The sequence below is a fragment of the Phocoena phocoena genome, chromosome 13 (assembly GCF_963924675.1).
Source record: "Phocoena phocoena chromosome 13, mPhoPho1.1, whole genome shotgun sequence".
Classification (NCBI taxonomy): domain Eukaryota; kingdom Metazoa; phylum Chordata; class Mammalia; order Artiodactyla; family Phocoenidae; genus Phocoena; species Phocoena phocoena.
Window position 1 is genome coordinate 70,951,009 of NC_089231.1, and position 13,622 is coordinate 70,964,630.

General features: G+C 48.1%; 1 protein-coding gene across 1 annotated transcript in view; it reads right to left on the reverse strand.

The window, feature by feature from the left end:
- MYO18B (myosin XVIIIB) overlaps positions 1 to 13,622 on the reverse strand; it is a 221,672-nt gene that overhangs the window by 16,801 nt on the left and 191,249 nt on the right. The window contains exons 40-41 of the mRNA XM_065889514.1: positions 5,146 to 5,190; positions 3,752 to 3,889 (exon numbers count right to left, since the gene is read on the reverse strand). Coding sequence (XP_065745586.1) covers positions 3,752 to 3,889; positions 5,146 to 5,190 — 183 coding nt within the window. The remainder of the gene's footprint in view (positions 1 to 3,751; positions 3,890 to 5,145; positions 5,191 to 13,622) is intronic.

A 13,622-nucleotide genomic window follows, 5' to 3' on the forward strand; every position in this document is an offset into this window, starting at 1 on the left:
CAAGCATGGCTGCCACCACCAAGCCCATAAACTCCCTCCCTGGGGGCCACGGAGGTAATTTAGCGTCTCCGTCACCAGTAGCTCTTGCATTTATCAGCGGCAACTGCATGATTCCTGGGCTGGAAATCATAAAGCTTTAGGTGTATTTCTCTTGAGCTGACATCCCCTTATAAATAATACAAGAAATGCTTTTATTTTTTTGGCAGAAGACTGCTTTCTCTCTCTCTTCTCTTTTTAGAGTGACCTTCTTTCTCAGTCAAGTTTGGGATTGCCCAAGGAACTCATATCTGGAGCCCTGTGATGGGCCAGGGAATACGGGGGGTGCAGGAGCACACAGGAGCCTTGTATGCTATCCTGCCTCCTCGCACAAACAACGCCCGGATGATCTGGTAGCATCTAGTCAAGTTTAAAACGCAAATTCCCTTTGACCCAGAGAATCATTTGCCCGTGTGCATAAGGACGTGTGCTTTTTTTTTTTAAAGGCTTACAGGTTAATAGCAAATATCCTGAACTCAACTAAAAGTGAAACAAGAAGACTGCAGTTTAGTAAACCCATGGCATCATTTAAAGTTCTTCTGCAGGAATGTAAAAGAATGAGATAGACTTATGTGGACTGATAGGGAGAGATCTCCATGGTATATTGTTGAGGGAAAGAAGCACTTCGTAAGAATTTAGAGTATAATATACATAAAATAACATCATACCGTTTATGTGTTTTAAAAGCCCACAAAAATGCTATGTATTTGCTACAAGTACATGTATGTTTATAAATACACAGAGAAAGATGTGGAAGGATACACGCCAAACTGAAGACGATGGATACCTTTGGGAAGGGAACTGAGGTTAGGGTGGTAGCCAGGAGGACTGTAGCCTTCTCAGATATATTCTAAGTTCTTAAAAGGTAGAAGGATTTACAGATTATAAAGCTGGAGGTCAAGGAACCTGAACTCTGGGTTAGTCCTTACTATAAGCTTAGGTAAGATATTTCCTTCTGCAGACCACAGTTTTTCCCATTTATATAATGAGAGAATTGGACTAAATAATCTGGTGGTCCCTTCGAACTCAGAAGTTCTAGAACCTTTAAATTGTAAACGTATTCCAAGGACAAAGCTTAAAATTTTCAGGGCTTAATGCCATGGAATCTGGCACTCAGTAGGCACTTAATAAACATCTTTTGAATGGATGCTGAATGTTGAATAAGGATCCTTATACAGTTTTAATATTAGTAACAGGCCAGCTCTTTGCCAGTAAACTCTGCCAGGTGAGCGATCCACCTCCTGGATAAAAGTCAGAGTCATGGCAGTGTGGCAAACACAAATACAGGCTTCGGAGGCGTTCAATCCTGGGTTCAAATCCTGCCTCTTTCACTTACTTGCTGAATGACATGGAGCAAATTTCTGACCCTGAGTCACAGTCAATGATGAGCTGTGACCAATTACAGCTGGTATTTCTGCTCAAGTGTTGATGTTATGGTCAGCTATTCATTCAACAAACATTTATAGAGCACCATCTGTGTGCCAGCCCAAGGGACACCAACATGAAGAAAACTGACAAGGAGCTTATGGTCTCTTCTTGCCTCCTGCCCCACTGCTGCCCTTGGTGCAGGCCCCTCTGCTCTGAACTGCAGCTGGACAAGCCTGAGGACTTGGAGGGGGAGCAGGCAGGAAAAGGGATACTAGGCTCTAGAGAGGGCTGCCTGGAGGCGCTGCCCGAGGCGCAGCTACAGGAACTGGGGTGTGGCCGTCTTTGCCTCAATCAGTTGTTCCCTAACCTCTGGGCCTCAGATCCCTCTTGTGCGACATGGGGGTAATGACATCAGTCTCCTGGGGCTACTCTGGGCATCAAGTAGATACCAACACTAATAAAGCAGCTAATTTTCTTGAGCTCTTTCTAGGTCTCTGAGTGCATCCTCTCATTAACCCTGACAATGATCTACTCACAAGAAAACACGAACAGAGAAGTTGAGCAACTCGCCCCAAACTTATGGTTACCAGGGGGGAATGGTGTGGGGGGGGAGGGATAAATTGGGAGATTGGGACTGACATATACACACTACTATATATAAAATAGATGACTAATAAGGACCTACCGTGTAGCACAGGGAACTCTACTCAATACTCTGTAATGACCTATGTGGGAAAAGAACCCAAAAAAGAGAGGATACATGTATACGTATAACGGATTCACTTTGCTGTACACCTGAAACACAACACTGTAAATCAACTATACTCCAATAAAAATTATTAAAAAAAAAACAACAAAAATTTGCCCCAAATCTCGCAGCTTCAGAGGAGCGAATGTGGGATTGGAGGCCAGATGCTGTGACTTCAGTCCGTGTACTGAAACCACTGCGGCCTCCCACCTCCCACTCACACGGGTGCCAAGCAACTCAGGGCATAATTCCTTACCATGCAGCCTAATGTAATTATAGTTGTGAAACTTGGCTACTATGCTAATGAGCTCTCACATTCCTCCAGTTCTGCTTCTGCTGCCGTATACATCGGCTGATGGGGGACAACAGAGGTATTCAGTTATCAGGAGAGAAAAAGTCCTCATCATTTGAGTTCATGGAGGACATGACTCTTCCTCCACACAGGTCTTTGTTTTTAATTAAGAGCGGGAATCAGATAAGCTTGCTTTAATTAACTCCCCCAATGTACCCCATTCTCAGAGCCTCCCTTTGATATTTTCGACATCAAACCTTTCAGCCTAAGATTATCAGCAGACATGTGCCAGATATTTGCCATTTCCCGAATATGCCCGAAAGCTTGGCGTGAACTTCCACCTCTTTCTTTTTGTAGAGACAACTCCCTGCTTCAGAGCAAACACGTTTCAAGTCAGGAAGGGGTTGTCTGGGTTTGCGCCATTACTTTGTGATTTTTCTTTCTATCTTATCACATTGGTTCCTCTGTTATCACACAAGCATTTGTGTGCCTTTCATCTTAATTACGCATCTGCTTAATCCATAATTTCTGATTTGTGGCCATTAGCTCCTAATTACAAGAGGGCTGCCCTTGAAAAGGAAAACCACACAAGCTGAGCGGAATGGAGCTGAAAAGCAAGAGGAAAGATGGATTGAAGTCCTACAGAGAAGGCTGAGCCCTGGGGCCCACGTGTTGGAGCAACATTGTTGCCAGTCCTATAGATTTGTGAGGGTCCCATCTCAGGCTGTGGCTGAATTTGTCTCCTTCTATGGTAGGAAAAAAATATAAAATTCTGACACTCAAACAAAGCTGAAATTTCTGAGGAGGAAATCATCCAGCCTAACAGTTTTTATATGGACTCCCCATTAAAAGAAAAACAAAACCAAAAAACTTTAAGTAAATATGTTTATAGAGAAAACTTTAAGTCCGAAACTATCTATAAGTGGAAAACTAGTGGGATTTGCCTTAGATAGAAAACAACTATAATAAACCCACAGCTAGTTTTTAAAATGTTCACCCCCTGCTATTTAAAATCATCTGGAAAACTGTGCTTTAGGGAGGGCTGTATTAGATTCTCATCATTTCACCTGTTTGGAGCAGTAAACACAATTTTATTTCCTGTTTTACAGGTGAGGAAGTGAAGGCTCAGAGAGGGTAACTGGTCTGCCTAAAGTCACACGGCTAGGAAGTGGCAGGGTCATACCTCAAACTGGAACATGCTTGTCCTTGTCTAGGACAGAGGAAATGGAAGACTTGAACAGCAACCTTCAAAGCCTGAGATTCTTTCAGCTATTGGTCATCCAGAGGCAGCAGGGAGATACTCTTACCTGGGGCTGAGGGTACAGCTGCTGACGGCTGACTGTTGAGAGGGGGTCCTCACCCTGTCTGTGGCCAGGGACAGAGTACAACTCAACCAGGACTGCAGACTGCCCTCTGGCTGGGAGCTGAGGATGGAGACGTTATCTCTAGAACCAGAATGCAAGATATCGTCAACATGATGACAACTACAGTAACAGCAATAACTAGATAGTCACCCCTCAGCATGAGCCAGGCATTGTGCTAAGTGCTGACATGTATAACTTTAATCAGTGCTCACAATACTGTCCCTGAGCGATGGGAGCCAGTGCTGCACCTCTTACATAGATGAGAGTAACGGGACTTGGGGAGGCCAGCTTGGGTCTTGACTAAGGTCACCCAATTCCAATGCCCGTGCTGATAACCACTGCTCTTCCTTGGGAAGATAAGCACTCTGATATAGATGCTGAGGTATCTCTAATTTTGGAGTAAAGTTTGGCACTGAATTTCATACCAAATGATATGGTCATGGAATATGTCAAGTGTGAAGGCCTTAACTCCTCGCCTACCTAAGCTGGAATGTCTTTGGGGACAGAGACTTAATTGTAGGCCCCCTATTTCTGAAAGCAGCACAGGGAAAGGCCTGTGTGGGCCTCTCATTGCTGTGGGTATTCAATGATTATTTTCTGGTTGATAAATTCACTCAAATATATATTATATATAATATATAATAAATTTATACATTGATATCTACACAAATTTGTTTGTTTATAGAGCACTCTATGCCAGGCACCATGGGAAGGAACTATAAACATGAACCCAACATTGACCCTGCCCTCAAGACCCCATTTTAGCAGAGTAGACATCTATATAAATAACCATAAAAGAAAATTATCAATGCTGTAGATAAAGACAAGATAGGTTCTAAGGAGGACAAGGAGGGAGCCTTGATTTGCTTCTTGGAGGCATAAAGGAAGGAATCAAGTAGTGGCAGTTGAGCTACATCTTGTTTGAAGGTTAGGGCTTGGCTACACAGGCCTGGAAGGAACAGCACACACATAGGTACGTAAGGCACGGACGATATGGAAAGCAGGAGTCCCAGGTGGAGGGGGAAGTAAGGGTCAGAATGTGCAGGGCTCAAATGTCAGTCTAAAAAGTCTCTTCTGAGGCAACAGGGAGCCACTGACGGTGTCTGAGGACGGTGGCATGGTAAGTCATGGGCTTCTCTTTGTCTGCGAGAAGCTGGACGGTTCAGTAGTACACCCCCGGGGCTATATGTTATGACCATGGAGTAAGGGCTCTCGTGGGCACTGCGGATAACTCTCAGGTGGGTGTGGATGTTTCTTCTGCAAACTGGACACAGAGGGCCAGGGGCTCGTCTTGGGCTTTGGTGTAATTGGCTCAGTTCTTCTCAGGGTTAACTTACGTCTCTTTTCTGCCACTGCCGCTACAATCCACTGCTGTCTGGACACTAGAAGAAGGCACAAGAAAGAGTCTGTTATCCTTGTGCTGCCAGGGGCTGGGGAAGAACCCAGTCTTTGACGTTAAATAAACTTGGGTTTGAGTCCCACCTCCAACCTTTGCCACTGTGTGATCTTAGGCAAGTCACTTGTCTTCTCTGAGCCTCCTGTGGTCTTTTGTAAAATGTAGCTAATAATCGCCTTCTCCCCCAGAGTTGTGGAGCAGACTGAGATAACCCTTATAAAGATATCAGCATGGTTCTTGGCAAATAAGCAATGTTAATTAAAGGGTAGCAACCATTACCACTCCTCTCGTTTTAGTACAACTAGTACTGCTATTAATAGCATCATAATTGTCAATGAGCATTTGCTCTATATTCTTTGCGAGTGCTTGCAAATCAGAAACGGGGATGCGGTGGTCGGCTTTCCCAGTGCATTCTGGGAAACTCTGAGCTAATTACAATAGTAGCTATCCTCTTGGGAGCATCCCTTGATTCAACAAATACGCATTACACACGATCCCACTAACCACCTTGCCAGTCTCCCTCCTGGAGTTGAGGAAGCTGACACCCTCGTCCAAGGTCACACAGCTTTGAATCCCCCAGGTCTGTAAGAGCTACTCAGCTCATGCTCTTAACCAGAGTGCAACCACCCAGTGTACGAGTGTAGACACCCAAACCACAAACCTCAGACACCTGAGCCGTCATTTTAATCCTGGTTCCTCAGGCCGGGACCTCCCAGCTTTATTTTTCAGTGAAATCTGGGCAATTCCTTCCCAGAAACCCTGGTCACTTCCTCTGAAGGATGCACCTGCAGCTCCTTGGTCCCTACCCTCAAGGGCCAGTCACTCTCGGGGTCTCTACTAACACCTATTCATCCCCACCAGACTGAAAGAGTCCCTCACAGGCCAAGAACACATCTTATTCGTCCCTTTAGCCCCAGGGCAAAGGCTAGAGCAGAAGTTCTCTCAGAGGATGCCTGGTGAATCCACTAGAAGAGGGGTCTGTAAATGACAGCCATGGGTCAAATCTAACCTACACATCTGCTCCTATAAATAAAGTTTTATTGGAACACAGACACCCCCACTCATTTGCATTCTGTCCACGACTGCTTTTGCTCCACGGTGGCAGAGCAGAGTAGTTGCAACAGAGACCACATTGTCTGAAAAGCCTGAAATATTTACTATCTGGCCTTTTAAAGAAAAATTTATCGACCTCTCCAGTATTAACAAAAAGCACCTTTTGTGAACGACCCCTAGAGAGGCAGAATAATGACCCCACAGATGTGAACATCCTAATCCCTAATCCCAGGAACCTATGACTGTGTTTCCTGACATGTTAAAAAGGGCTGTACAGATGTGGTTAAGGTTAAGGATCTTGAGACAGGGCGGTTATCCTGGATTATTGGGGTGGGCCCAGTCTAATGACTCCAATCCTTAAAAGCAGAGACCTTTTCCCAGATGTGGTCAGAGGGACACGTGGCTATGGAAGAAGAGTCAGAGATGCAACATTTCTGGCTTTGAGGATGGAAGGGGCCACAAGCCAAGGAATGTGGGTAAACTCTAGAAGCTGGAAAAGGCAAGGAAACGGATTCTCCTCTAGAGTTTCCAGAGGAACACAGCTCTGCTGACACCTTGATTTTAGCCCAGGGAGATTAGACTGGATTTCTAATGAACAGAACTGTAAGTTAATAAGCCATAAAATTTGAGCTAATTTGCTATGACAGCAATAGAAAACCCCTGCAATAGAATAAAAGTATCTTTGTGAGTGACCCTAAATCTTCTTGAGGATCTATATAAATTTTTTCTGATTCGGCTTTTAAACAAACTATTTAAAAATACTTAAAAACTTTAACTGAAGTGGACAGTGTGAGTAGAACCAGCTTTTTTCCTGCTGGTGGCCTGAGTCTCTTCTAAGGCTCTATGCACTGGGGCTGCAGAAGGAACACCAGACTGGGAGGAAAGGCAACTGAATCCTCGTGTTCTCACTGTGTGGCCTTGGCCTCCTCTCTTCCCTGTTCGGGGTGTCTGGTGTGTGAAATGAGGCGTTTGAGCCAAGATGCTTGGATGCTTAAAAATTATGTGCAATGGAGAGGATGCACTTAGGCCCCCAGAGCAGGAGTCCTGGGCCTTTTATGAGCATTTTTTAAAAAGATTTATTTTTATTTACTTATTTAGGCTGCACCAGGACTTAGCTGCAGCAGGCGGGATCTTCTTTTTCAGTTGTGGCATGTGGACTGTTAGCTGCGGCATGCGTGCACAGAGTCCTACTCACTGGACCACCAGGGAAGTCCCTATGAGCATCTTTTATGAAGACCATGGAACTTCCATTTCCCCAAACGCACAAACACAGAGCCAAATTTTAGTGCAGTATCTGAGGGTTCAGAGTATAATCTCTAGAACTCGTGTGTGGACACCCCCTCCCTCGACCTACTAGTTCACAGACCCCAGTTAAGGACACTGGTTCCAGCTGACCAACGAAGCTAAAGTGTGGTAGGCAAGGGTCCTGGGAAGCGGAGGGAGGGGTTTGCGTGAACAGGGCTACATCTTCTGAAACGCTCATAGAAAGACAAAAGAACTGAAGGGTCTTGCGGCCCAAGCCGTAGCGTTCAAAACTGTGTGGCATGCGCCTTAAAAACAGAGAGGGTGAGTTGTACCTGGAACAAGGTTTCTCGTGCCCGCAAACAGGGAGGAAGGACAAACACGGGCCGCAGTGGGGGTGGGACTTGAGGCATGATGATAGAGAGGGAGGGCCTTCAGGCCCATTACCCACCCCAGGAGTCCATGACCCTGATTACAAGAGGGTGCGCCCAGAGATCCTGGTGGGTGCCTGGGCAAGCTAATGTCTCCATAATCCTAAGGCAACTGGCCTTGAACTCTGTAGGAGACAAGGGCTGGGCAGCTGGGCACACTTCCTCACCCACTTCATTGGTTCGATCTTTAACTGAACCCGGCACAGGACTGTCTGCAGAGCACAATGCAACTAACCAAGGTGCAGGCTGGTGTTAATTCAACTGGCACAACTGGACATCTCACATCTCAAAGTAAATGAGTCTCTAGTCTGGGGGGAAAGAGCCCTTTCAGAAGGGAGCAAATTCAAACACTGAGTCCACCCACGGGGAAACGTCCTCTCTCACTCTGATCGGAGGACGGCTGTACTTCAACCTAAGCTAGAATTTTCTATAGGAGTTTGCTTTGGTGTAAAAGAGGGGATTCTTCTTAAAGGAGTTTAAAACCCACTGACCCTTCCACCACAAGAAAGAGTCTCTGGACTTCAAGCTCCATGAGGCAGATCCACGTTTGCCTGTTCGCGACCATACCTCCTGCCCTAACATGGGAGGTTCTCATCGATGATGATGATGATGATGGTGATGATGATGATGGTGTTGCTTATCTGTTGGGTGGGCAAGCAGAGGCCCAGGAAGGGCAGGTGACCTGTCCATGGTCCTGATCTCCTTGGCAGTGCAGCCAGCACTGGAACATGATATGTGGTGCCTGGTTTTCCCCTCATCTCCTGACATGTGGTCAGTGGTTCTTTCTCTTGCCTTGGTGCATGTGACTTTTCAAGAGGAAGTTGGGCCAGGCACTTGTGGACAGGGGGATAGCTGATGAGCAAGAGAAGTAATTAAATGTCTTCTGTTGTATTCCTTTCAGGGGAGTCTTCGCTAGACAACTCCAGCCTGAATGCAAACATTGCCTGGGAAGTAACACATGAATGCACTGGCACCACATCACAGCGACAGACACAAGTTCACCAGAATGACAGGCCAGTTCCTTGGCAGAGAACAAAGACCTTGACAACAGAAAGGGGAAAGATGGGGTACGTCTGACATGACAGCAGAGCTTAGTCACTGGAGGTGTGCGTGATGGGGTCAACCTGGAAATCAAATCCCGGCCCCATCACTTACTGTGTGAGCTGGGGCCAGTTTCTTGACCTCTCTAAGCTCCAGTTTCCTCTTCTGTAAACCGGGGGTGATAATGGTTACCAACCTCAGAGAGTTGTTGTGAGAACTATGTATGTGAGACAGGTGGCTGCATGGCCTGGCACAGAGTAAGTCCTCAGGAAAGACGATCAGCACAATGAGCATGATGGCCTGTAATGCCGGAGTGGATAAAGCAGTTTGGAGCCCTCCTTCCCCACGAACCCCACTAGCTGGGTATCCAGGCCTTCCAAGCTAGAAGGATGCTTAGAAAGACAGGTGTCCTCTCTGGCATCATTTAAATGTGCTGTTCTGCATGAGGGCGCTGTGATGTAACTTGGATATCTCAGAATAATGGAGAAGTGCTTTAAGCTCTTCCTTCTAAGCAAAATTAGGAGGTAAGAGAGTTGTGGGAAAAGAGACGCGGGCAGTCCCAGAGCCCGTCCTACTGCGTAGCAGGGACCGTTACAGTCTGACCAGAGCCTGGGCCCACTGATGAGTAAGTTAACTCAGAATTATGCCCTCAGTGGCAGCGGCAATCTTTGGTTAGACCCAGATCTTCCTACTTGTCCCGCTGCAGCCTTGTTTCAGCCAAGTTAAAAAGATGTATGTTGGAAAATGTACAACTTACACTCAACACAGCAACAGAGGACTCGTTTCCAGGGCCTTCATCTCAGATGGGGCCAGCTGGCGTGGAGATACTCTTGGCTGACCCAGGAGTCAGGGGTCATCCACTGACCTCTCCACACTCCGCCCCCCACAAACTCCCAGCCAGGGTGATGACAGAGCAGCTGCAGACCCTGGGCCAGGAATAGATGGGGCTGTCAGCTGATGCACCCCTCCCTCCATGAGTAATGAGCCGGCTTCAGGCCTGGGGGAACAGCTTAAAGCATTTCTCCATTAATCTAAGGAGGTTGACGCCACAGTCTAAGTTACACCGCCAGGGGCCCGGTGTAGGCGGGTACGTGTTTAAATGCTGCCGCACTGGCCACCTGGCTTTCTGAGCACGTAGCCACGTTTCCAGCCTGGAAGGCCCGTTACACTCGGATCTAATACCCAACATGGGGAAATGCGACTTTTCATAATTCGAACAAGTCTCCCAAAGAAACTCACCTCCAGCTGAAGCACCGCTCGCTCTCTCTCTCCCAGGGTGGGTTTGAATCCTAATTGAGAGTTCAGTTTGGAGACAGACCTCGGCCCAATCCCTCAGGCTCCAATCCAACCCTCTTTACCCAGGCGATGAGGCAATTAAGAGGGGAGTGCAGGGCTGAGCTGTCAGGATGGGCAGGAGCTCAGGCTGGCCCTGGGGCAGGAACTGGGGCTCTGCTCTGCCCGCGGCTCTAGAACCCAGTGGCGCACTGTGTTTCTTTGTATTGTTGATAACCAACTTAGCTGCGCTGCGGCCAGACAGCATGGTTTGCACGACACCAATCCTCTGAGATTGAGACTTGAGAAGTGCTGAGGCTTCTCTGTGGCCACTTTTCCCCAGTTTCCCCCCACTCCTATGCTATTATTGAAACCCACGCTCTGTGGAAGTTTCAAATCTAAGTTACAAGACAGCGAGTCAGGACCGAGGCCTACTGAGCATGAGGAGACGCTTTCCGAAAACCACCCTGGGCTCAGGGCTGGCTTCACAGGCTTACAGCCCGTGCCCAGAGGGGCCTGTGCTTGGTGTGACACTCTGCTGTGACTGCCTTGGAATTCCGAACCGATTCTGAACAAGAAGCCCCACGTTCTCATTCCCCGGTGGACCCACAGATTGTGCCCGTCAATCCTGCCTGGGGTTCTGGGGCGCTTCACGGGGACACGGTGGGCTTCCATGGGCCACTTCGAAAGGGGAAGACAGGTGGGAGAGAGGGAAGTAGCAAGAGGAAGAGAGCCTTTCTTTCCCACTGATCTCACTCGGGCACACTGGTCAACCCTCACTTCCTAGAACATTCCTCATTTGCCCTGACTCACTTTTCTCCAGAGCTCCCGCGTTTGGCTCCTTCTTTTTTTTTTTTTTGCGGTACACGGGCCTCTCACTGTTGTGGCCTCTCCCGTTGCAGAGCACAGGCTCCGGACGCGCAGGCTCAGCGGCCATGGCTCACGGGCCCAGCTGCTCCGCGGCACGTGGGATCTTCCCAGACTGGGGCATGAACCCGTGTCCCCTGCATCAGCAGGCGGACTCTCAACCACTGCGCCACTAGGGAAGCCCTGGCTCCTTCTTTTAATCCAGGTTTCAGTTCAGTTCTTCCTCTCAGAGAGGCCATGTCTACCTCCCGTGTTATTCATCAGAGCTCTGCGTTCTCTGTCTTCGTAATTCCTACTGTATCCCAGCATTTTATTTGTCAGCCTGTCCACTGTATTCATGGGCGGGGGCACACACACAAACGCACACACACACACACACGCTCGCCCATCACAATGTGGGTCCATGAAGGCGGAGACCATTCCTGTGCTCTCCTCCCTCACTACTCCCTCAGGAATTTAACTTCCGCCTGACCTCGGGCAAGTTACTCAATCTCCCTGTATCTCTAACATGATAACAAGAAGCAAGTGGAATAAGACAGACACTCGGCACAGTGTCTGGTGTGGAACAGGCAGAATCAGTCCCATGAATGAATGAATGGAACTAATGACGGCTGAGCCCCTGCCAGATAAAAGGTACTAAACCTGGGTTGGATTTTTTTTTTTTTTTTTTTTTTTTTGCGGTACGCGGGCCTCTCACTGCTGCGGCCTCTCTCGCTGCGGAGTACAGGCCCCAGACGTGCAGGCCCAGCGGCCATGGCTCACGGGCCCAGCCACTCTGCGGCATGTGGGATCCTCCCGGACCGGGGCACGAACCCGCGTCCCCCGCATCGGCAGGCGGACTCTCAACCACTGCGCCACCAGGAAAGCCCTGGGTTGGATTTTTTCACTTACTTCTTATTATCAACCCATCTTACAAATGAAGAGACTGACGCTCAGAGAGGTTGAATAACTCACAGAAGGTCACGCAGACATAACCGCTGGATCCCTGACTGGAAATCAGGCTGGTTGAAACGCAGCGTCTGCGCCCTCCCCAAGCTGCCTCCACTTCCAGTTGCAAGAACCCCATGCATCGCCTGGGCTCTTCCAGGTACAAGATGCATTTCTTCACACCTGGGGTTCTATGATCATTTCACCCCTCGCACAACCCTGAGACGCAGGTGAGGGCCCCTCCAGTGTCGGGAAGTGTGAGTCAGGTACTGGGCAGACGCTGGAGATTCGGACGAGGAAAAGGCACCAAACGTCCAGCCGAGACGAAGATGTAAAGCCCCAGAGACAAAAGATCATGAAAATGCAGACAGAAAGCTAGGGTTCAGATTGGATCCCTGGGGGCCCAGGGACTAGAGTTCAGAAAAGCTGGATGGGAACCAGGGGGTGAGCACGAGGCTTGTCACCTGGAGCAAAGACAGATAAAAGTATCTCCTATTAGGAGGAGGGTGCAGGCAGGGTCCCTTTAAGGCCTGAGGGGATCCCTTATAAACAGAGACCTGAGCGATGTCTGTAACCACCTGTGACCTCACTGCCAGGACCTCATGCGCCAGGTGAGAACCTGCTCCTTGTTCTTTGTCACACCTTCTGTCCAGCGTGTCCCTGCACCTCCAAGCCCGGACTCCCTGCCTCTTTCCAATCTTGTTATTTTTGGAACTTTTATTGTTTATTAGAAAAGCAATCTATTGCTGTGCAAGTAAACATGGTTTAAAAGTGTTGCTCATTCACACACACACAAAAGAACACAAAATACTAGTATATACAGCCATTAATTCCCATTATGATTAATGCAAAAGTCCTAGCATTTCTATTAACGGAGAGGCCAGCCAAGCATCGAGCAGGTAATACTGACGCCAGGGGTTTGTAATTACAGATGTTAGTTGTGTTATGACACTAATGAAACTGGAGGAGGGGAGGCGGAGGGGGTTCTTGAACGTGACCCTGAGCTGGAAGCAGCTGCGGCGTCAGTATTAGCCATTTCACCAGCAATTTGGCAGCTGTGGAAACTTGCAGGGCGTGGGAGAAATCCTTACAATGTTTGCGTGGGAGCCACTTTTGTACAAACTGAGGACGTTTGAGATAAAGCCCTTGATTTAGAGGCTAGAACACGGCAAGTCCACTGGGTCTCTGTCACACTGACGCTGAGAATGAACATCTTCATGGGAAAGTCAGAGGCTACACGCTGCCGAGCAGCTGTCACCAGCCCGGGACCGCATCAAGGAGAGAATGTGCTCACGGCCTCCTATCGGGGTATAAAGTACATGACTCATGCGAGCGAAACCTCCCAAAGAGGCCGCGAGTGCAGCTAGGGACGTGTGTGCATGCTCCTTGCAGAAATGTGAGAAAATCTACATAAGCCTGAAAAAAATAAAAATTTAGGTCACCAGTAATGCCTTCCCAATGTATTAGAACGTTGGTGTGTTTCCTTCCAGTCTTTTTTCTGGCCTGGGCGTGGTCAGCTCTAAAACAGACGCCTGGTTCTTCCCACGGGCTGGACCACAGCCCACACACAACTCTCTCTCCTCCC